The sequence below is a fragment of the Prionailurus bengalensis genome, chromosome E2, assembly GCF_016509475.1.
Source record: "Prionailurus bengalensis isolate Pbe53 chromosome E2, Fcat_Pben_1.1_paternal_pri, whole genome shotgun sequence".
In the NCBI taxonomy this organism is placed as follows: domain Eukaryota; kingdom Metazoa; phylum Chordata; class Mammalia; order Carnivora; family Felidae; genus Prionailurus; species Prionailurus bengalensis.
The window spans coordinates 27,997,253-28,018,246 of record NC_057352.1 but is presented as its reverse complement, the minus strand read 5'-3'; the positions used below and the strand labels follow the sequence as shown (position 1 = coordinate 28,018,246).

General features: G+C 52.6%; 1 protein-coding gene across 2 annotated transcripts in view; it reads left to right on the top strand.

Moving 5' to 3' along the window:
* Window positions 1–20,994, top strand: part of ZNF423 (zinc finger protein 423) — a 334,391-nt gene that overhangs the window by 291,022 nt on the left and 22,375 nt on the right. For both annotated transcript variants that reach the window (XM_043599153.1, XM_043599155.1), the window contains 2 exons: window positions 12,884–13,015; window positions 14,694–14,809. In XM_043599153.1, the coding sequence (XP_043455088.1) occupies window positions 12,884–13,015; window positions 14,694–14,809 (248 nt within the window). The remainder of the gene's footprint in view (window positions 1–12,883; window positions 13,016–14,693; window positions 14,810–20,994) is intronic.

The window sequence follows — 20,994 nt, the reverse complement described above, 5'->3', positions numbered from 1 at the left end:
TCTGTCCATGGCTGTCCATGAACTGCCTCCTTGGGCTAGGAATGGTAAGTGGGTTGTGAGTGGTCCCCAGATTTCAGAGGTCTGGTGGTGGCTGGGCAGAGGCACAGCCAGGTGACGGACAGAGCTGGCTGTGGAGTCTAAGCTGCCCCGAGTTGGCAGACCCCCCTCATCTGGTCTCTGGGTGCCGGGCCCAAGCCATTCTAGACAACCATCTGGGAGAACTCAGCTCTGGGAGCTGAATAAATCAGCAAGTTCATGTTGACTGTGGGCTTGAGGCATCTAGTAGGCCTTGTTTAGTCTCAGTCCTGGGTGTGTTGAAGGAAGAAAGCAAGATGGCAGCCCTCTGCCCTCAAGAAGGTGCTATTTCGATTGCTGGTTAGGGAGAGGGACTGGAGACTAGAGTGGACACAAGAAAGCGTGACCCCAGAAACCGCCTTGGAGGGCTGGGTGTGTGGGTCTAAGTTTTGCTCTGCCTCCTGGCTTTTGAGCCAAACTGAAGGAAGAAATTCTCCCTCAGAGTAGGCTCAGTGCTGGTGTTATGGTTGGGATCAGGTGACAACTTGAAGGATGTATCATTGATTTGAATGTATTCATTTATTCCATGTTACATTTGACTTTTCAATTTTAGTTCAATTTTCATTTTACTTGGGTCATGGCAAACCCGTGGTTCTTTGAGACGTAGCCAGCAGAAGCAGAATAAGAAACCACACAAACCACTTAGCTAAGCATTACAAATGCAAGCATTTACTTCCTTCACAAGCAACAGGGCTAAGCCAGTTTAAAGGTGGGAAATCCTGACCTGTTGATCTCTCTTCTTGGCCTTGACCTCTAGCAGGTGTCCTGTTTGCTGACATCCCGAAAGCTCTCAGGGAGCTCAGTGAGAGGTGGCCCATTCGTGTAGCCAGTGGGCTTCTAGACTAGCTAGTGACCCAATTGTTACTGATCTACCTTAGAACCTATTGGTCCAAAGTTACCCAATTATTTGGATTATGCCCCTTCAGAGAAATTTCATTACTCTTGAATGTTCCCTGCATTCACCATATTCTTATCTGCCCCGGGCAGAGTTGCCCCATAATTATTGGGTTGGAGGTTTAAGTCAAAGGTCAGAGAGGCTCACATCTGGGCAGTTTTCCACGAAGAGCAATCCCAGCAAGTGCTAACCAGTAAAAGGAATGAAGCGTTCTTTAAAACGATTCGAAACACGTATACCACAATTCCATAAACATTTCTTAAGCACCTGCTGTGTGCCACGCGCTGTGGTAGGCTCGGGACTACAGTGCTGAACAACACCAGGAGAGCCCTTGCCCTTAAGCTGAATGCATTCTAGCACAGCACTGTCCGGTAGAACTTTCTGCCGTGATGGAAACGTTCCGTGCTGTCCAAATTAGTAGCCACTAGCCACTAGCCAATCAGTAGCCAATTAGCCACTAGCCAATTGCTGTTGAGCACCTGAAATGTGGAACTGAATTTTTAACTTTATTTAAGTTTAATTAATTGAGATTTAAGTAGCCACACTTGGCTAGCAATGACCGTATTGGACTGTGCAGATCTAGCAGGTGCATACGTTTTATAACTTTGCACTAGAAGCCAGTCTAGTCTTGTGATTTATCGTTGCTCAGAATGTTGCTGAGGAGTAGGGATGCCCTGTGTCCAATTAGTGCAGTCAGAGGGGAGGAAGTAGTGGTGAATTACTGTTTCTGGTCTGAGCTTTAACTTGTTAGGAGCTGCAGGGACAGATCTGTGTCTCCCTGGTTGGAAAACTTTTGAAGAAATGGTGCTACCTGCATTCTACATGGGTGCGCCGTGGATAGCTGCTTGTTTTTTTGTTTTTTGGGGTTTTTTTTTTTTGACACATTGCTGTTGCTGACTTTATTTTTTTTTAATTTTTTTTAAATGTTTATTTATTTTTGAGACAGAGAGAGACAGAGCATGAACGGGGGAGGGGCAGAGAGAGAGGGAGACACAGAATCGGAAGCAGGTTCCAGGCTCTGAGCCATCAGCCCAGAACCTGACGCGGGGCTCAAACTCACGGACCGCGAGATCGTGACCTGAGCTGAAGTCAGACGCTAAACCAACTGAGCAACCCAGGCGCCTCTGTTGCTGACTTTAGAAACATGATGTGGGTAGGGGGAAATGATGTCAGCAGCAGAGAAAACCCTTGTAGTAAAAGCAAGGGTAATCCACGTGTCCCTGGCTGGGTCGGTGACAGTAAGGGTTTTGCAGCCTGCCTGTCACGTTAATTGCATGTTATTAGAGGCCGTTAATCTGAGGATTATTAACATGAGGGACTTTTAAGCAGTCACCTTGTTGTGGAAAATGTGAATCTGAAGATCAGGGATACACATCAGTAAGTGTTTGGTTCCTTGTTTTCACTTAGTGGGCCCCTAGGGGATGCAGCAGGTCCTTCATTTTCTTAGGGCTTTTGTGTTTTTCAAGTGGCGGGGGGGGCTGTGTGAGGACGGCAGTGGAATGTCTTCATCAGCAGGATGTTTCGAGCCCCTAAAGTGTTGAGTTCTAGAAGTTTAGAATCTGTGGAACTTTAGTCCCCCGTGAGACCCACTGATCATTCACTGTGGTTGATTTGATCATTCACTCTCCGTTACGCAGCTGAGATAGGTGTCTCTTGGTGTGACCTGTCCAGGGCCTGGTTGGTGAATTTGTTTTCACCAAAGACAACTAGTCACCGTGTCCTAAAGATTCCAGGTGGCTCAGACTGCTGAGGGACCCATGGCTTTGTCATCACCCAAGTTGCAAGCAGAGCCGTTGGCAAAGGTGGTGCGTTTTCTCGTGAACCGCCGGGGACCGCTGGCATCTCGGGGCAGGCTTCCTTGGCAGTGTGGAAGCAAGTCATGAAGTTGGAAGGAGACTCCCTCCATCACAGATCTCTATTCGAGATTCTTGGGGCACGGGTGCGGTGCCCATGTGGAGCCCCCCTGCACAGGCCAAGGCGGGGGCAGGGGACACATGAACCTGTCACACCCTCGTCCCCAGCCTTGGTTGGGACCTCTATGGAAATCCCACTGAGTTTTAAGGGAGAGGAACAAGGAGAGGAACCGTGAAGAAGTAAGAAACGGTGGTTGCAGGAGCATGGTGGGGGTGGGGAGGGGAGTCCACTCCTGTGGCCGGAAGTAGGAAGCTGCAGAGAGCCACAGTTGAACAAAGGGTGGGGAAATGGATACAACTTTTGCCATCACAAGTATGGGGAGTGGGGAAGAGGTGGAGGAGGATGGAGACAAGGAGAATTGACACAGAGGCATTGTCAGGTGGACGTGACATGGATTGAGGACCTGCAACAAGCCAGATGCCATGTCTGGGCTCTTTAAACATTTTCCAGGGGTGGGCTCCACTATGCTGGCGACCCCCACAGTGCACGCCAACAGGCTTTGGGCGTAGAGTCTCAGGGCAGAATCCTGTCCAAAGTAACCACAGTTGTGGCAGTAGTGTTATGATCAGTATTCTTCATCTTGTTCTCACTCCTTCTTCATAACAGCCCTGTGAGGAGATGACTTTCTCCCCATTTCACAGGCGAGAAGACTGAGGGGCGCAGGGAACGTGCTTAGCCCACTCACCCTATGGAGTCTGAGGTGGAGCCAGGAATAGCCTACAAGCTGCCTGGTTCTCAGCCATGTTTTCCCCTCCATTCCAAAGAAGCTCGTCTTGATGGAACAGGGGTGAGCGGGGGGCAGTCCGTTGAGATGTCCTGTTTGCAGTGATGGCAAAGTTCAAGGGGAGTTTACCCAGAATCATCCTCAAGCTTAACTGGTCCCTCGCTAACATTCATGTGACGTGGCTCTTGGGAGCAGTCAGTCAGGGAACCGTCTGGAGTCTTCTGACTTGAGTTTCAGAGAAGAGAGTGTGCGAGTACTTGTAACTTAGGATAGCAGTGTCCTAGAGACGGGCCTTGGCCAGATGGCTGTCTTACCATGGGAACCCCGGGGTGAGTGTGGGGGTGTCTGAACCAGCCAGGCCTTCCCGGGGTGTGGGACCAGGAGGGAGGGCCTGAAGTTGTCCCTCCTGTCAGCCTGCCTCCCCTAAACCCTACGTGCACACCTCCCCGATACACACCTGCCTGGCTGGCATCTCTTTGCAGCCTCTCGGCTGGGAAGGTGCCTCTGGCAGAGGAGAGTCTCATCCGACCCTGAAATAAAGCCAAGCAGCCTAGTGATCAAGCCAGGCTGGACCGACACGCCTGAACAGCAGATGAGGGAAGAAATCAGAGTCTGACTCCTCTGGTGGATGTCCACCGGATGCTGGCCTACAAGAGGGCCCAGAGCTTCCGGCAGGAATGATGTGAGGGGCCGGGGGACGAGAACCCTTCCCACGGTGAGCACCTGCCCGCACGTGGATGGAGCTGCATCCTGCTGAGGTGGGGGATTCAGTCTCCCCCTCTCTCCTGCGGTCCGGTAGCCTCCGTTTGGACGTGCAATATCGGTTTATTGTGGCGTCCTCATCATCACCGAACGGGGATGTTGGTGGATACCTGGGTAAATAAGTATAAATAGTTTTCTCTCTGATATGTGACCGGATTATTTTCCAGTTGATTTCAAGCCTTGGCCCCAAGTGGCCCACAGATCAAAAAAAGATAAGGGTCAGTTACAAGGTTGAGCTCATTCTCCGTTGCCATGGCAACTGACCTCAGGCAACCCTCAGAGGACTACACCCAGCTCCCCAGGTGATATTTTTACTGTCCACGCCATCAATCCCAAGCCTTTCAAAACTCAGACTGCCTAATTGTCAGGGCTCTGTTTTGAAGAGGCTCTGGGTCCCCCGTGGGGCCCTGGTTCAGGCTGCCAGAGCTCATTTATAAGCCTCTCTGAAACACAGGGGACCACGAGATGGGTCCCTCCTGGCCATCGAGGCCTGGGAAGGTGCCCCCGAGGGGAGGAGGAAGGGCACAACCCATCCTGCAGGATTAATTAGGAAAATGGGGGCCCAGCGTGGGGGCAGCCGTGGTGGGGCTTACCTTCCAACAATAGCTGAGTGCTCTTCGGTGATGGGGGGCCCTAAGCAGCCCAGCATTTGGGGTGTGGGGCAGCTAGGCCGCCAGAGTGCTCAGTGGAATGTCAGACACCACCCCCAGTGTCTCCAACAGCCCCTCCAAAGATACCCCACACCATTCTCATTCCGGCTGTGATAATAGGAGAGGGAGGGTTTCCCACTGTGGATGTATTTCTCTCTCTGTCTTCTGTAAAATGTGGACAACAAGTGACTAGAGAAAACTTTCCTCCTTTTTAGAGACTGAAGCATACAATCTTGGAAAAAGCGATCGCTAGGAACACACAGCTTCATGACATCAGGCTTCCAACGAGATAGGCATCCCCAGAAGCCCTTGGATAGAGCTCAGTGCTCCTCAAACTTGAATGTGTGCCCTAATTGCCAGAGCACTTTTAAAAGGCAGATTCTCATTCTGCAGGTCTGGGGTGGAGCCTGAGTCCTGCATTTCTAACCAGCTCCCAGGGGGTGCCACAGCTGCAGGTCTGGGGGACTACACCCTCCTATCAGGGTTGTAGATACTCGGGGCAGCCGGGGCCTAAGGTGTTGAGGGTCCCACGATCAGCCCTTGTCCTCACTTCCATGCTGTCTGATTTCTGCCCGGCCTCTGGCTTATCCTCAGACCCTGTTTCCCTCTTTGCCCCTTGTCAACTCCCAAGTCAGATATCCCCCCTCTCCTTTCCCTTACAGTCTGCCTTGGTTCATTTCCGTGTGGCATTTAATAACAAATCAATAGGTAAACAGCCTGATCTGCTGCCCAGATATTAGTCTATGCCCTCTTCTATTCTACCCAAAGTTCTTTGTTCCTTACAGAGAACAAAGAACTGTGTCCCCCATTGGCCTATGTTTCTCTTTCCTGTTTGGCGTTGGTTATTTATTAGGGCAGCATCAGAGGGGTCCTCTCCCGGGGTCCCCCTCTAGCTGCTCATTTACCTGGATGAATGCTGGGCTCCTTGTTCTTCCCCTTCCTTATCTCCGTGTGCCCCGTGTGTGTCTGATCAGGCCCCTGGTTCTCAGGGGTCTTTACTTGACTTGATCCTTGGGATAGAATTGAAGGCTGGTGAATTTATTACCGGAGCTGGGAATAGAGGATTTCAGCTCCGTGAGGCAGTCCCCTGCCTTCCTTCCACTCCCAGAAATGCTGTTGCAGGGGCAGTGCTGCCGCCTTGGACTGGCCCATGCTGTCACCGTGGGCGCTGCCTCCCCTGCTTACCTGGGGTAAGTTCCAGACATCCTGCCACCTGGAGCTGCTGCCGACAAGGGGGCTACCAGGCCCAAACGTGGAGACTGGGAGGCTATGTCTGTCTCTCCTCCTTCTCAGTCAAAAATTCTGGATGATCAAGGAGCAGAAGGTGGCTTGCTGGGTCCCAGGTCTCAAATCCCAGGCCCAATTTGGTATTTTCTAAAGGAATAGAGGGCTGCTTGGGGTGACCACATGACCCCACCCCCAGCTTTGTCACTTAGCTGGTAGGGGCACTGCCCCTTTTCTGTTCATTGAAGGAGACCCTCCATGCTTGCAGTCCCGGAGCAGGCCATTTTGTGGGGATCTGAACTGCAGGTTTCTGAAGGCAAGCACAGATTTTATAAGCCACCAGTCCTACGAGTTGGGGGCCCATTGCTGTGTGGTAAGTAGTGTTCACCAGCAACCTTACCCGTGTTCCAAGCACTGTATTAAGTGCTTTACACAAATCGTTCACTTGCTACTTGTTGAGCACCTACTGTGTGCCAGGCCCTGTTCTAGGCACTGATAACATAGCAATGAGCAAAATATCCCTCTCGGAACTTTGATTACTCCATGTATATGTGCACGCTCATAAGATGTGCCGGCGGGGGGGGGGGGGCAGAGAGAGTAAGGTAGTTAAAAAAAACACAACAATCAACTCTGTAATATGTTTATGTTCAGTGGTGGTAAGCACTGTGAAGGAGGTTAAAGGTGTGAGAGTTGCTGGAAAGGATGTGGGTGTATGCTGCTTTAGCCGGGGGCATCCAGAACAGCCTCTGGGAGGAGGTAGCATTTAAGCAGACTCCTGAATGCAGTGAGGGAAGGAGGACAAGAAGGTGGTCTGGGGGAAGAGAGTTTTGTCCGAGGGCAGACCTCCTGTGGCAGAAGAAGCCTGTTTGGCAGCCTTCCGAAACCCTGTGATGATGCTTCCCATTTTCTAGCAGAAGCAGCTGAAGCTCAGAGAGGTTAGGTAACTTACCCAAGTACACACAGCGAATGACTGGAACTGCGACTCAAAGTCAAGTGTTTCTGGTGCTCACTTTTGTGTCCTTAATTGCTGCTTCCTGAATGGAGGTGGCTAATTATGCCCCCTGTCAACACAGGTGGCCGTCGCTGGTCCCGTCCTCTCAGAGGGGTCTATGCGTAATGATACCACTCCTGGGTCAGCTTTCCCGAGTGCGGTCCCCGCTCAGAGAAGGGCCAGGCCAGGCCCAGCGATATGGCGGGAGCGGGTCGCGCTCAGCGCACTAGAGCCCGAGAACAATGCCCTGTCCACTCCCCGCCGCAGCCTGCTGCCCCTCCCTCCCAGGCAGCAAATTATGGCCTCCGAATGTGTGCCCAGGCCTGCCTTTGACATCAGTGGGGCCCACCTGAGTTTCACCTTCAGGATTCTGATAATCAGCTCTCTCTCCTCCTGGCTTCCCCCAAGACCTGTATGGAAATAAGTATGTGTCTGCCAGGATCAAATGCTTTTGGAGACAAAAGTCGGTACCGAGGACATTACAGGGAGCTATCATCTCGGCACGATGCCCTTCCACAAAGCCCTCTGCTCCTCTTTTGGGCTGACACAGTTTCAGCCTGAAAGGTTCCAGCAGGCTGACTTGGTTTTAAGCAAAAGCACATCCTATTATTTTTTTGAGAAATGAAGTGTAAAATTAACACTTATTATTCCTGAGCAGAGGGGAAAAAAAATAAAAAGAGCATTGGGTGGGGGGAACTCTGGGATTTTCGTGCTTGCTGGATTGTTTCTTTGGCAGCTTGGGCTTTTATTTATTTTTATTTTTTAAAAAATCATAATAAATCAATAGATTCCCCGTGCCAGCCACGACTTACGGGGACTAGGAGGAAAGATGTGGCACAGTGAGCAGGCAAAATCTGCATTTCACTTTACAAATGAGCGGGGCTGCATAATTCACTGGAGTTGTGTGGGTCTCTCTTATGGATGCCTGTCATGTGCTATATAAAAAAAAAAAAAAAAGAATAGAGAAGAGAGGAAGTGATTTTGCGTCTTAACTCACAAAATCCTCCAGCCCCCGCGCCGGGGCGGAGGGGCCTGCAGGCTCCCAGACAGCTTTGTCATCCTGCTCCAAGGTGTCTGCTGAGGCTCTGTGATCTAATATAATTCAGGAAAGTTATTCTCGCTGGGTGCCACTCTCTGCGGACCCCATGACTTGGGACAGAGCGAGAGGTTGTCAGCGTCGGTGAGGTAAGAGCCGTGGTGGCAGCCGATCCTGTCAATATCCGTGGGCTGGCTTGTATTGGGTCACGGTACGCAGAGGAGTGTTTGCACACTAACTAGGGCAGCTCCCCACCCCCCATTTTCCTGGATGGCTTTTTAGGCAGAGGTACACATTATGGACACCCCAGGGAGCATCTCCAACCCCCTCTGGTGGGGAGAGGGCCTCGTCCTTCAGAAAGAAGGTTTGCAAACCAGAAGGCCCTACCCGAGTGGCAGAGATTCTCAGGTCTGTGGGAACCCCTCCGGCTTCCTTATTTTTCACTCTGCTTTTACTTTCTGCTTGTTTTATTTTCCCTCCCCCGCCCCGTCTCCCCAGGTCTGACTCTCTTTAACATAGGGGTTGGGGGGGGGGGGGAGCGAGGAAAGGGAGCAGTGGCACACAGTTGTGTCTATCGGGCACTTGATCTAATTAGCCCACAACCTCACATCGACACTGGTTTGGGGGTGTGATTTGCTTAAATGGCAGCTGTTTAGGGCCCGGAACCGGTTTGGGGCTCCAGGCCTGCCTGACTGTGCACATATTTATGAACGTGGGTGCGGGGTGTAGCTGCGTCTATGAATCAGAGGGGACCGGCTGATGAATTGCCCGGCACTCGGAGAACGGAAAGTGACTGTCAGACATGATTTCTCTGATTTATAAGTTGCGGGAGCCTTCTTTGTCCTCTTGGTGTTTGTGCATCAGACGGCACGTCTCCATTCACAGCCAAGTGGATAAAGGCCCCGCTCGGCAGAGAGCAGTAAATCCTCTTTTGCCATCCCAGCCTGGGGAGCTGGCTCTGGCTGGACGGGGGGAAGAGGGCCCAGCCAGGGGCATCTCTCCTCTGTGAGCATTTCCCAAGCCCCTTCTGTGGACCCAGGCAGGCCCTGATGTTTTGGGGGCTGGAGGAGGAGAAGCCATGATCTGTGCCCATCTCGTACTTGCCAGGATCAGAAAGATTCATAGGATATGGTTAGATGAATCCAGGGTCACAGTGCCCAGGCTGGTGCAGCTGTGCGTGCTGGCATAGTCAGGGGAGGCTGCCTGGAGGTGGTGTGCAGGTGGGATCCATACGGATAGGGAGGGCTTTGTATCCTGTTCAGAGAACCATTCCCAGTTGGCTCTGTTACCTTAGCAAGTGGTCTAATTCCCTTCCCTAGAAAATGTGGTTTTACCACCAAGCAGGGTTAATTTATGTTACAAGTTTAATCTTAAGTTATATTATAAACTGTAACAGAAATCTCAGTACAATTGTTATTTCACATACTGTCTGCCTTATTAATGTCCAAAAGGTGTCCACATTCTAACAGGGAGGCCATCTACAAGGGTGGTATCTCTCATTCCTTCATTCATTCCTTACTTTGTGCCGGGCACTGAGAAGCATTGTTTGTGCTCCTCAGTGCTGGGGTGGGGGGGATGTTGGGGTGGGGGGATGTTGGGGGCCTTCTGAGGCAGCCCCCACACAGGAGGCCATCTCTAATTATGATGAGAGTCTCCCCAAGGGAAGTGGAAGACGTGAGTGGGGCCTATGTGGCAAGCGTGCTGAGCCTGCCCCGTGTCCCCAAACTTGTCAATGAATTCCTTTTCTGCCGGTATAAATGGAAGATCTGCCTGAATCTCTGTCGGGTGCATGTGGCCTAGTTGCTGGGGCTCCAGGGGCACGACAAACACCCGGTAGATTCCAGCCAGTGGGCTATGTGGGGCAGGCCCACCTGCACATGCACGTGTGTCTGTGTGCCTCTGCGGGGGGTGCCCCGGGGGCCAGGGGGATGCATGCTGTCCCTGCCAGCCCCTGCCAGGGCCTGGGGACCCAGGGACTCGCTGGGAGCCTCAGCCCATCTGTGTTCCTGCCTTGCCACTGGCAGAGCCCCTCTGCTACCTAATTCTTGCCTTTGAGGGCAAATCAGAGCACCTGGCACCTTTGGTGAGGCTGGTTCCCTGGGGGAGCCCGAGAGGGAGCCTGTGTCCTCGGCTGTCCCAGATAATACTCACTGATACTGGCGTACCTGACAACAAACACTTATTGAGCACTTGCTGTGTGCCAGGGGCTGGTCAAAAATCCCGCTTCACGTATTAACTTATTTAATTGACACATTAACCATAAGAAGACTATTTTGGTGGGGGGAGAGTTGACATTTTTGGAAGACTTTTACTTTTTAGAGCAGTTTTAAGTTTACAGTAAAATTGAGAGGGGGGCGCCCGGGTGGCTCAGTTGGTTGAGCGTCCCACTCTTGATTTGGGCTCAGGTCATGCTCTCACAGTTTGTGAGTTCGGGCCCTGCGTTGGGCTGTGCACCGATAATGCCGAGCCTGCTGGGGATTCTCTTTCTCTGCCCTTCCCCCAATTGCGCCCTCTCTCTTTCTCAAAACAAATAAACTTTTAAAAAATAAATTTAAGGAAGATACAGATTTCCCTTGTATTTCCTGCCCGTCCTCCCACTATCAGTGTTTTTTGCTAAGGTGAACCTTCAGTGAAACATCGTAATCACCTAAAGTCTATAGTTCCTGTGACTGTTCACTCATGGGGTGGCACATTCTGAGTTTGGACAAATGTACTATGACACGTTTTCATTACTGTAATATCACAGAGTGCTTCCCCTGCCCAGAAATCCTCTGTTCTCTGCCTGTGCATCTTGGCCCCCACCGTAGGCGACCACTGATCATTTTCTTGTCCTCATTGTTTTGCCTTTTCCAGAATAGTTGGAATCCTACAGTGTATCTAGCCTTCTCAGATTGGCTTCTTTCACTTAGTCGTATGCGTTGAAGATTCCTCCGTATCTTCGTTTCATTTTAGCGCTGAATAATAACCCATCATCTGGATGTAGCACAGGTTATGTGTCCATTCACCAACTGAAGGACATCTTGGTTGCTTCTAAGGTTTGAAAATTATGGATAAAGTTGCTGTAAGCATCTGTGTAAGCAGTGTGTAAGCTCCTGTGTGCAGGAGCAAGATTACCGGATCATATAGTAAGAGTGTGTTTAGTTTTGCGACGAACTGCCAAACTGTCCTCCAAAGTGGCTGTGCCGTTTTGCGTTCCCAAGCAGCAATGGGTGAGAATTCCTGTCCCTCCACATCTTTGTCAGGACTTGGTGTCATCGGTGTTCTGGATTTGGGCCGTTCTCATGGGCGTGTAGTGGTGAGGAAGGCAGTGACCAGGTCTTTTAGAAAAGAGGAAACTGAGGCACACAGAGGTTATGTAACTTGCCCAAGATCATGCAATGAGTGCAGAGCTTGGTCAACCCTGGATGATGTGACCCTCAAGCCAGGGTGGCTCCCCACCACACCCCCTGCTGACCCGTGGGTCACCCTGGTGGCAGATGCTGGCCCCTTCCATCCTCACTCAGCCTCATGGGACAGGGGCTCAGGGTGCCCTCGTTTACTCTGAGTGGACTGATGCCCAGGCCGCAGAGTGTGGAGAAGCAGCCAGGATTTGAATTCTGCTCTGCCGACTCTGGGCCGAGGTACCAGAGCTCCACTCTGCGCCCCTTGAAACTGGTGAGAAACTGGTGCTCTGGACACACTCTCTTCCCCGGGCACCTTTGAGTGAGCGTTTGAGTCATAGAGGCTCCCAGGTGGGGAGATGAAGCCATGTTCTGATCTGGAAGAAGGACAGGGGGTCTGCCTTTTGTCCCTCAGGCACTGTCCATAGGCCACCTGTTCCAAACTTTTAAAAAAGAGCATTTTGTTGTTGTTTTAGCGATAACTTCTAGTGGCTGCTCAACCCTCACAGTAAAGTCCAGAGTCCCCCAGTGGCCAGCAAGGCCCTGGGCGATGTGCACCCCTGTATCCCCTCTGATTTCACCCCACTCCGGTCCTGGCCTCTGGGCTTCAGGCCCACGGCTTCCTTGCTGCTGGCAAGCCAGCCCAGCACGGGCCCTCCTCAGGGCCTTTGCCCTTGACTGTCACCTAGGAAGCTCCCCATGTTCTCGTGTCACCTCCTGACGCTGTTATGTGTTGGCCGTCTTTGTTATCTGTCTCCCCCACCATTGGAATGGGGGCAAGCGTGTTATCTGTTCAGCTCCCCCACAGAAGCCCCAGCTCAAAGTGCCTGGCATGAGGTACACGCTCAGTAAATATTCTATTGGATTTTTAAAAATTGTGGTTGGACTCCCTTCTCGGTGCAGACCTCATCCTAGGCACCTCTCCACTGTGACATGGTGAGAGATTGGAGCTGTGGGTCGTGGCCTGTGCACATTCTTGCCTGACCAGCAAGAGAAATCACAGCACACGATACCTTCCAGAGCCAGATATTTGGTGGCGGCCCCTGGGGTCTATACGCCTCCCGGGTTGAACCATCTGGAGCTGGGATGGGTCTCGGAATCTATGGCCCCCACACCAGCCCTGGTTCTGGGGACCAGGGAGAGGCTGGCCTGTGGTCTAGTGGAGGCCCTTGGGCTCCTGCCCAGAGGATGTGGTTTGTAGGGTCACTGACTGGCCATGGTTTTCCTTGCAGAGGAAGGCATCAACCATGAGTGTAAGCTGTGCAACCAGATGTTCGACTCCCCAGCCAAGCTCCTCTGTCACCTCATTGAGCACAGCTTCGAGGGCATGGGCGGCACCTTTAAATGTCCCGTGTGCTTCACAGGTAAGTGTGCCCAGTGGGGGAGGGGGAGGGATCCAGGGGCGTAGCCCTTTAATTGCTGGACCTCAGCATATCCTCCTGCCTTGACATGGACTTAGTCCCCAAGGGACCCACAGCCCATCACCCTGCCTGCCCCATGCAGAGCTGACCCCACCCCCTGGCACTCCCCCTAGGTTTTACTCTCTGGCCCCTCCTCTTAGGCAGGTTGAGTGGCCCCCTTTCCTAGCCTACCCCTCACCTCTGTGCACAACTGCTTTTTCCAGCTCAGCCTCACCCCTGTGTTGCCCTCGGTGGGCTCCCGTGTCCAGAACAGTGGGCTCTCTTTGTACACACCTCCTGGCTTCGCCTCCTCCTGGGAGGCATCCTGAGTCTGCCCCAGGTCTGCTCCAGTCCATGCTCCATCCGTGTTCCAGGCTAGAGGGGTCAAGGGCAGCTCTGCTGGCCAAGTCCCCAGCCCCTGGCCCCCAGCCCCCAGCCTGGCTGCCCGCCCAGGCGAGCGGCTGTCCCAGCCTGAGGCGAGTCTCAAGGGCTTGGCCATCCCCCCTCCTGTTGCCCAGATGGCAGCCGGTGTGCGTGGGGGAGCCCTGGCCTTCCCCTGTCTCCCCCGACATCTGTTGTCTGCCACAGCAGGAAGCCCACCCCGGGGAGGGTGCCTGGCGGGAGGGGATTTCTGAAGTGCTCACCTCCCAGACACACAGCTGCCTCAGGACCACCTCCTGTGTGTGCCCAGGGCCAGGGCTGCCTCGGACCGTTGTCACCGGGAGCTGTGACCTGCTCCATGACGGGCCTAAGGAAGGGGCTCTGCTATGGGGAAAGTCCCTGCACACTCACACCTCTCTGGGGTGCATGAAAGTCTTAGAACACCCTAGTGCCTCTTCCCCCTCAGTCTCGGGAGCCCCCACCCGTCTGTTGCCATCACACTCTGCAGTCTGGGTGGAGGCTGGCATCGAGGGGCCTCAGCTGCCAGGTCTGCTGATCCAGGACACGGGGACCCCTGTGTGGAGATGTGAGGATGCTGCTAACAACCCCAACAAGAATAGCAATTTGTGTTTATTGAGCACCTTCTTGTACTAGACAATGTGTTGAGTTTATTTAATTCAAATCTGAGCCCTGCCACTTGCTAGCAGTGGGACTTAGGACAAGTCATTTAGCATTTCCAGTGCCTCAGTTTTCTCTTCTGTAAAACGGGGGTAACAGTTGTCCTGCCTTACAGGCCCGTGCTAGAGTCAGGAGCCCGCAGACGATATCTGGCAAGTAATGATGATTGATGATGATGATGATGATGACGGTGGTGGTGGTGGTGGTGGTGGCAATGACATTCCCTGGACTAATTATGTGCCAGGCCACTTTTTAAGCATTTTGCAAGTATTAGCCCATGTGATCCTCCCCGCCATCCAGTAAGCTACAGACTTTAATGACCCTCGTTTTTCAGAGGAGAAAATAAAGCCCAGAGGGGTTAAGTGATTTGTCCAATGTTGCACAGTCCGTAAGTGGCAGAGCTCAGCTCCACTGGCTTGAGCCCCCTCTAGGAGCTGCCAGCGATGCTCCCAACAGCCCGCTTTGGGCTGGCTGTGTCCATGGTTGGGTGATCCCTGCTTGTGAATGGTGTGGGGGCGGCTGCTCCGGGTAGCTGGGCTGGTGTCCCCGGAGTCTGGCCCCTGACAGCCATGTCTGTGTCCAGTCTTTGTCCAGGCCAACAAGTTGCAGCAGCACATCTTTGCTGTGCACGGGCAGGAAGACAAGATCTACGACTGCTCACAGTGCCCACAGAAGTTCTTCTTCCAGACCGAGCTGCAGGTGAGTGCTTGTCCGCCACACCCCCCACTCCTGCTGCTCTTCGGGGCCTCCATCAGCACCAAGGGTCTTGGGGTGAAGCCACGATGGTGGGGTCTTATACTTAGCATCACCCCAACCAAAAAAGCAACAGGGGCCGGTGGCAGCCCTCCTGCAGGCTGGAGTGGGGGTGGTCTCCTGGCCTCCGTTGATAGCATTCTCAGATGAGCCGGGCTGTAGCAGCTGAGCCCGGAGAGGAGTCAGAAGGCTCTCACTTGCGGTGTTTCTGTGCAAGCTCCTTTGCCTCTTGGGGATTCTGTTTCTCCACCTATCTTACATGATGGCGTTCGACTGAGCTTTGGATCTGAGGCTGGTGGCCCCTGTGGCTCGCAGGGCTGAATCCTGGGGCTGTATGCGACCAGGAACTGGGTCTGGGGTCTTGGAGCTTCCAGCTCTGCCTAGGAAAGCCAGAAAAGTGACAGCAGTCGGGCTGGGCCCCAACTCAGAGGAAGGGATACCCCCCACGGGCCCCGAGGCTGATGTAGCCCTCAGGTGCTGCATGGTGGCCTTGACCAGCTTCCTCAAATCCCCATCCGGGGCCTGCAGTGGCTGAGAGGGACCTCATGAGGGGCGGCTGTCCTCCGTAGGCCCCTGCAGCCACTCCTCTTGTCCCACCTGTTACTGGTTTCTGAGGACACAGATCTGTGTCCAGGTGAAGCCGCCTTCTTGCCAGCTGGCTTTTGTTTGGTCACATGTCCACCCAGAAATACTGTACACACACACACACACACACACAATACCACACCCCAGAAAAAGTACCACATGGACATCCCCAGAAACACCACACGTAGTACACGCAGACATGCTGAGACACCATATATTGAAACAGCACCATTTTCAATAAACAGCATGAGGGACTCACACACCAGCTCTTGAAGCTTCCACTGGGCAGTGACACACATCTCCTCTCATGTTGTCTTGGCCAGATACAGTCGTGTGGCCGTGCCCAGTTTCAAAGGGGACAAAGGAAGGTAATCTGCCCTGTGCCCAGAAGGAAAAGAGAGCTGGTGTTTGTCACACCCTCAAGCACTGTGCACACCATGACCCACAGGGTGCGTCTGCCCACTGGAAACACGCGTTGCCTGCACAGCCATGCAAAGGTGGACCCTGCCCTCAGTAGTCACACCCCTCCTTGGGGATGAGGCTGAGGCTACTGCAACAGGGCTGAGTCATAAAGTCACGGGGCAGCACTGGCGTCCCCCTTTTCTGGGGTTGAAGGAACACAGCGGTAGCCTTTGCAGGGCAGACCGCCTCTCACTGTGCTGCAGCCCATCCACACAGCCGGGCCTGGGCCCATCCTGTCTGCACAGGTGGTGACAACCGTGATCCAGAGGAAATTAAAAAGGGGCCATGGAGGACGTAGTAAGGACTCATCATCAGGCAGTCAGGGTCCCTTCCTGTGGGCTGGCCCCGTGCCAGGGTGGGCAGGGCTGACTTCACCCTGTCACGGTGTGGGGCAAAGTTAAGGACCCGAGAGGGGGTTCCACTTCCGAGGGCCACCAGCAAGGTGATGACCCTGCCCAGGGCCCACCGCTGTGCCCACCTTGACCCACAAACTGAGCATGAGCCTCTGTGCTAAGGACGGCTGGCTGCCCCTCTCGCCCCTGACCGAGGGACATTAGTGCCAGCACCTGACCGATGGGCTGTCCAGGAAGTACCCTTGCATGTCCGCTGGCCACACGTCCTTCCATGTGCAGCCTGTGTGTCACCATACTCTACCTCCCACCTGCCTTACCTGCCTGGCACAGCTACCAAAATAGACCCCGAGTCCCCAGACAACTGCAGCTTTTTATGGCTCAACACGGCAGGCTTCTTTTAAACCCACTAGCTCCTGTACACTCTGATTTACTTGAACTTGGGACGTGCTTGGCCTTCTGGTCCTCCCACATTGTCCTGGGTGCCAAGAAACGGATGCTCTCCTCCCTTATTGGCCTGAAGGTTTCCCCAGAGAAGTTGCCCAGTCTTGCCTTTTTTGAACTTCATCGGTGTCACTGTGCCACAGGCCCACCTCGTGACACAGAGGCACAGGGAGCTGTGGCTTCAAGCTGGCTCTCGCTTTGGCTACACTCACCCAGGGCTGCAGACTGTCCCGGGCATCAAGAATGGTTCACATGAGCTGGGTCATCCCGTCAACCTTTAAGGGAGATCCTCAAATGCTGAGAACCTCGCTACATTATAGCCTTAACCAGTGACTATTTTCTGCAATTAATTATTTTAATTACAGCCCATTTAAATGTGGAAGTGTTGTAGCAACACCAAATGTATGCAAATAATGGCTCTCCTTAAGTAACTTGAAGAGCAATTATCTGGGTTTTTTTAAGAGGAGGGTTTTTCAGGCATCAAAATTTTCATGGTCATTACACAGAATCTGGGGCCAGTGGGCAGGTATGTTGTTTCCCAGGGGTGACATGTGGGGGTTCGTGTCTACAGCAGGAGACAGGGTCCTTTTTGGAGGCTTGACTGGCTCTGTTGGCCATTTGTCATTTGGGTCCTGCTGGGAAGACTCAGGGAAACTACTGTTTGTAGGGACAAGTGACTGGGCAGAGAGGGCTTAAGATATAAGACCTAGGATTGTTTTCATTGTAGGACCGGAATGCCAGAGGTGACAGAGATGGGGTCTGGCCCTGGCAGGCTTGGGCTGTGTCACAGTGGCGTGTCTACCTCCAAAGAGAATGTTCTTTTAGGATGCATTGACAGGAGCGCTGTTGCCAGGATGAGGTGCAAGTCCTGTTTAGTTCTGAGTTCAAGTGGCTTTGCCAAGACCGACATTAATTTTAAGAACTTCAGACAGACGGGAACACATTCATAACAGAGTGATTAGGAGCAGAAGAGGGAACTCAGCTTTGTTATCCATTTGTTCCGAGTATGTGTATGGAGGTCCCACTGTGTGCCAGGCACGAGACCCAGGAACTGACAAGACTGTGGTCAGTGAGACAGAGAAACACCCACAGGGCCTGCATTCAAAGGGATCGATAGACAGTGTCCTGTAGTGGTCACCACAAAGAAAATAAAACCAGGTAGTAGGTGGGGGTGTGATGGGGGTGAGGTTGGATAATCCTTGGTGAGTGTGGTCAGGGAGGGCCTCCCTGAGGAGGTGGCATTTGAGCTGAGACCTGCCTGGTGAGAAGGAGAGAGTATGTGGAAGAGAGCCATGACTGTGGCCAGCCATGACTGCAAAGGCCCTGTGGCCATGTGATCCAGGTGTGTTGCTGGGAGTGGAAGGTGGCTAAAGCACAGTGAGTGGGGAGGGGTGGTGTGGAGAGGGCCGGCAGGTGGAGGCCAGGTCATGGCAGGGTTTATAGGGCAGCAGAGGAGTTTGGATTTTATCTCCATTGTGATGGGAATCGAAGCAGGGAAGAGGTGTTATCTGGTTTCCACTCTCAATCAAAATTTAAGAAGTCTGGTTTTTGAAAGACACTATTAAAGGGCGCCTGGGTGGCTCAGTCAGTTAAGCAACCGACTTCGGCTCAGGTCATTATCTTGCAGTTTGTGAGTTTGAGCCCCGTGTTGGGCTCTGTGCTGGAGCCTGCTTCAGATTCCGTGTCTCCCTCTCTCTCTGCCCCTTCCCTGCTTGCACTTTGTCTCTCTCTGTCTCTCAAAAATGAATAAACGTTAAAAAAAAATTAAAATTAAAAAAAGACTGTTAAAACAAGAAGTCACAGACTGGGAGAAAATATGTACAAATCACATATCTGATGAATAACTTGTATCCAGGGCATGTAAAAAAAAAAACCCCTTGAGAACTTAACAACGAGGGGAAATCCACTGTAAAACAAGCACAACATATCAACGCTTCGCCGAAGATGTGGGGGTGCTCAACGCGATTATAGTCAGGGAAGCACAAACGTAAACCACAATGCAATGCCACCGCACACCTATCAGGATGATTGAAACAGAAGCAAAAAGCCAGCAATGTGAGTGCTGGCCAGGGTGTGGAGGGGCGGCTGAAACCCCCACATGTTGCCGTGTTTACCCCAGAGCACTAAAAGCATGCTTCCACAAAAACGTCTGTGGATGGTGGCCCCCCACTGGAAACCCCTTAATTGTCCCTTACCTGGGAGCGGGTGGACAGATGTGGTACATTCATGCAGTGGTACACTACTTGGCAATAAAAAGCAGCCGCTGATTCACACAGCAACTTGGATGAATCACAAATGCCAAGTGAAAGAAGCCAGATTCAAAAAAGGCTCCATACAACATGGCTCTATTACCTGGCGTCCCAGAAAAAGGCAAGACTATTGGAACGGAAAACACCAATGGTTGCCAGGGGCTGGAGGTGGGGGAAGAGACGGGGGAGACAATATAAGGTTTGTGTACATACACACACACGTACCCAGGGAGCTCAGGCAGCATGCTAGGCTGTGGGGATCCAGCCTGACTCCAAGTAGCTTTCAGGGGACCATTTGCCAGGAGAAGATGTGGAAAGAGGGGACAGTTGTCTTCAAGCATTTTAAGCTCTGCTCTCATGATTCCAGTGGACCCAAGACTTCTGGAAGTGGGCAGAAACTCGGGACAGGCATGTTGCTCTCTGAGAACCATGGCTCAGGCATCGCTCTCTGGGGTTAGCTCGAGCAGGGTGGGGAATTAAGTTGTAAGGACACAGGAGTTGCTTTTGGTTACCAAGAGCAGACAGTGTTGTTGGGTTTTCAGTGGCCCTGTTCTTATGAATCAAGTACTCCTGTCTCAAGGCGGTGACATTGTGCCTTCTGCCTCTTCCTGGTTCATACTGTGTTCTTTTTCTTTCTGAAGCCTGACTATCTGGGCTTGTCCATACAAGGAAAAAGGTGGCCAGTGTTGCCGTGGCTTCTATCATTTCTGCTGAGACAGACACAACTGGGTATTTCAACAGAGGGGATTTAGTGTGGGGATTTGGTTACACAAGTAGCCAGATGGAACACCCAGCCAACCCAGAAATAGTGACTGCAGAAAACAGAGGGCATGCAGGCAACAGGTTCTAGATCCCTGGAGAGGGATCTGATGGTTGAGCTCTGATGGTTGATGGTCAGCTGCCCCACCCTGCTCCACTGAACTGTGGTGGGGAAGGGAGCATAGGCTGGTAGGCACTGCATATGTCCACTATGTGGGAAAACGCTGTCCAGATGGAAAAAAAGGAAAGGTAGTGAGGTCCCTGTCAGTAGAGGGGTCTGAAATGCTGCAGAGCAGGAGGCAGGGAGCACAGTCTTTGTGAAGCAGCTCTGTATTTGAAACCTTGTCGTTTACCAGCTGTAGACCTCAGCTTTCTTGTCTGTAAAATGGGAGTATTAATAGTTTGTACCTCATAGTTGTATTGTGAAAGGCCCTGGGCACCGTGACTGGCACATAGGAAAAGCTTAGTATGTGCTACCTGTTGTTATTATTAGCAGTTACCGTTATTTTTAGCATTATTATTGGCATATTATTAGGCATTTAAGGGTCAGATGACTTTTCAGGGTCTCCTCCACTAGGGATTTGCTGTGATTTCATGATTTCTGGCCTGAGTCTGAACATAGTGAGATGCTGGGTCCCTCCATCTGTGGTGGCCAGCCAAGTGCGAAGGCCACGGGCACAGGACACCCACACTGGGGCACCGGGAGGAGCTGGGTATGCAGAGCAGTGAGGCAAGGTGGAAAGGCCACAGAGGCCAGGGCTTCAAGTCCCCTTCCCGCCTTTCACTGCCTTTCCAGGCCTTTCCTCTGGATGGTTTCCCCTCGGCCTTGCCCTTAGCCCCATGGAGGGCAATGTGAACATTTGGTGGGGGGGCTGTCAGACAGCTCTGTAAGCCACAGACCCCAAAACTGTCAGACCTGCTGGCCTGGCATTTCCAGCCTCAGGCCTCAGCAGATGAGGGCCTGGGGCCCTGTGGGCCCCTTGCCAGTGTTAGTGGACCCGAGTGGAGGGGGCAGGCTCAGCTGCCCAGCCCAGCTGTCTCTGAATCCCTGTGGACACCTCTGTGCCCACAGACACTGGGCAGGGATGCACCTCCTCGTGTCCTTCCTGAGGCTCACCGTGTCCTGTTCTTCACTGTCACCGAGAGAATGCATGAGGGAGTGTATGAATGACTAGCTGTGTAGGACTGGCCTCGGACATGGAGGGCAAGCTCCCCATGAGACTGCCCAAGAAATAGTTTTAACAGCCCCCTCCCCTGGGTGGCTCCCTCCCATGGGCCACTC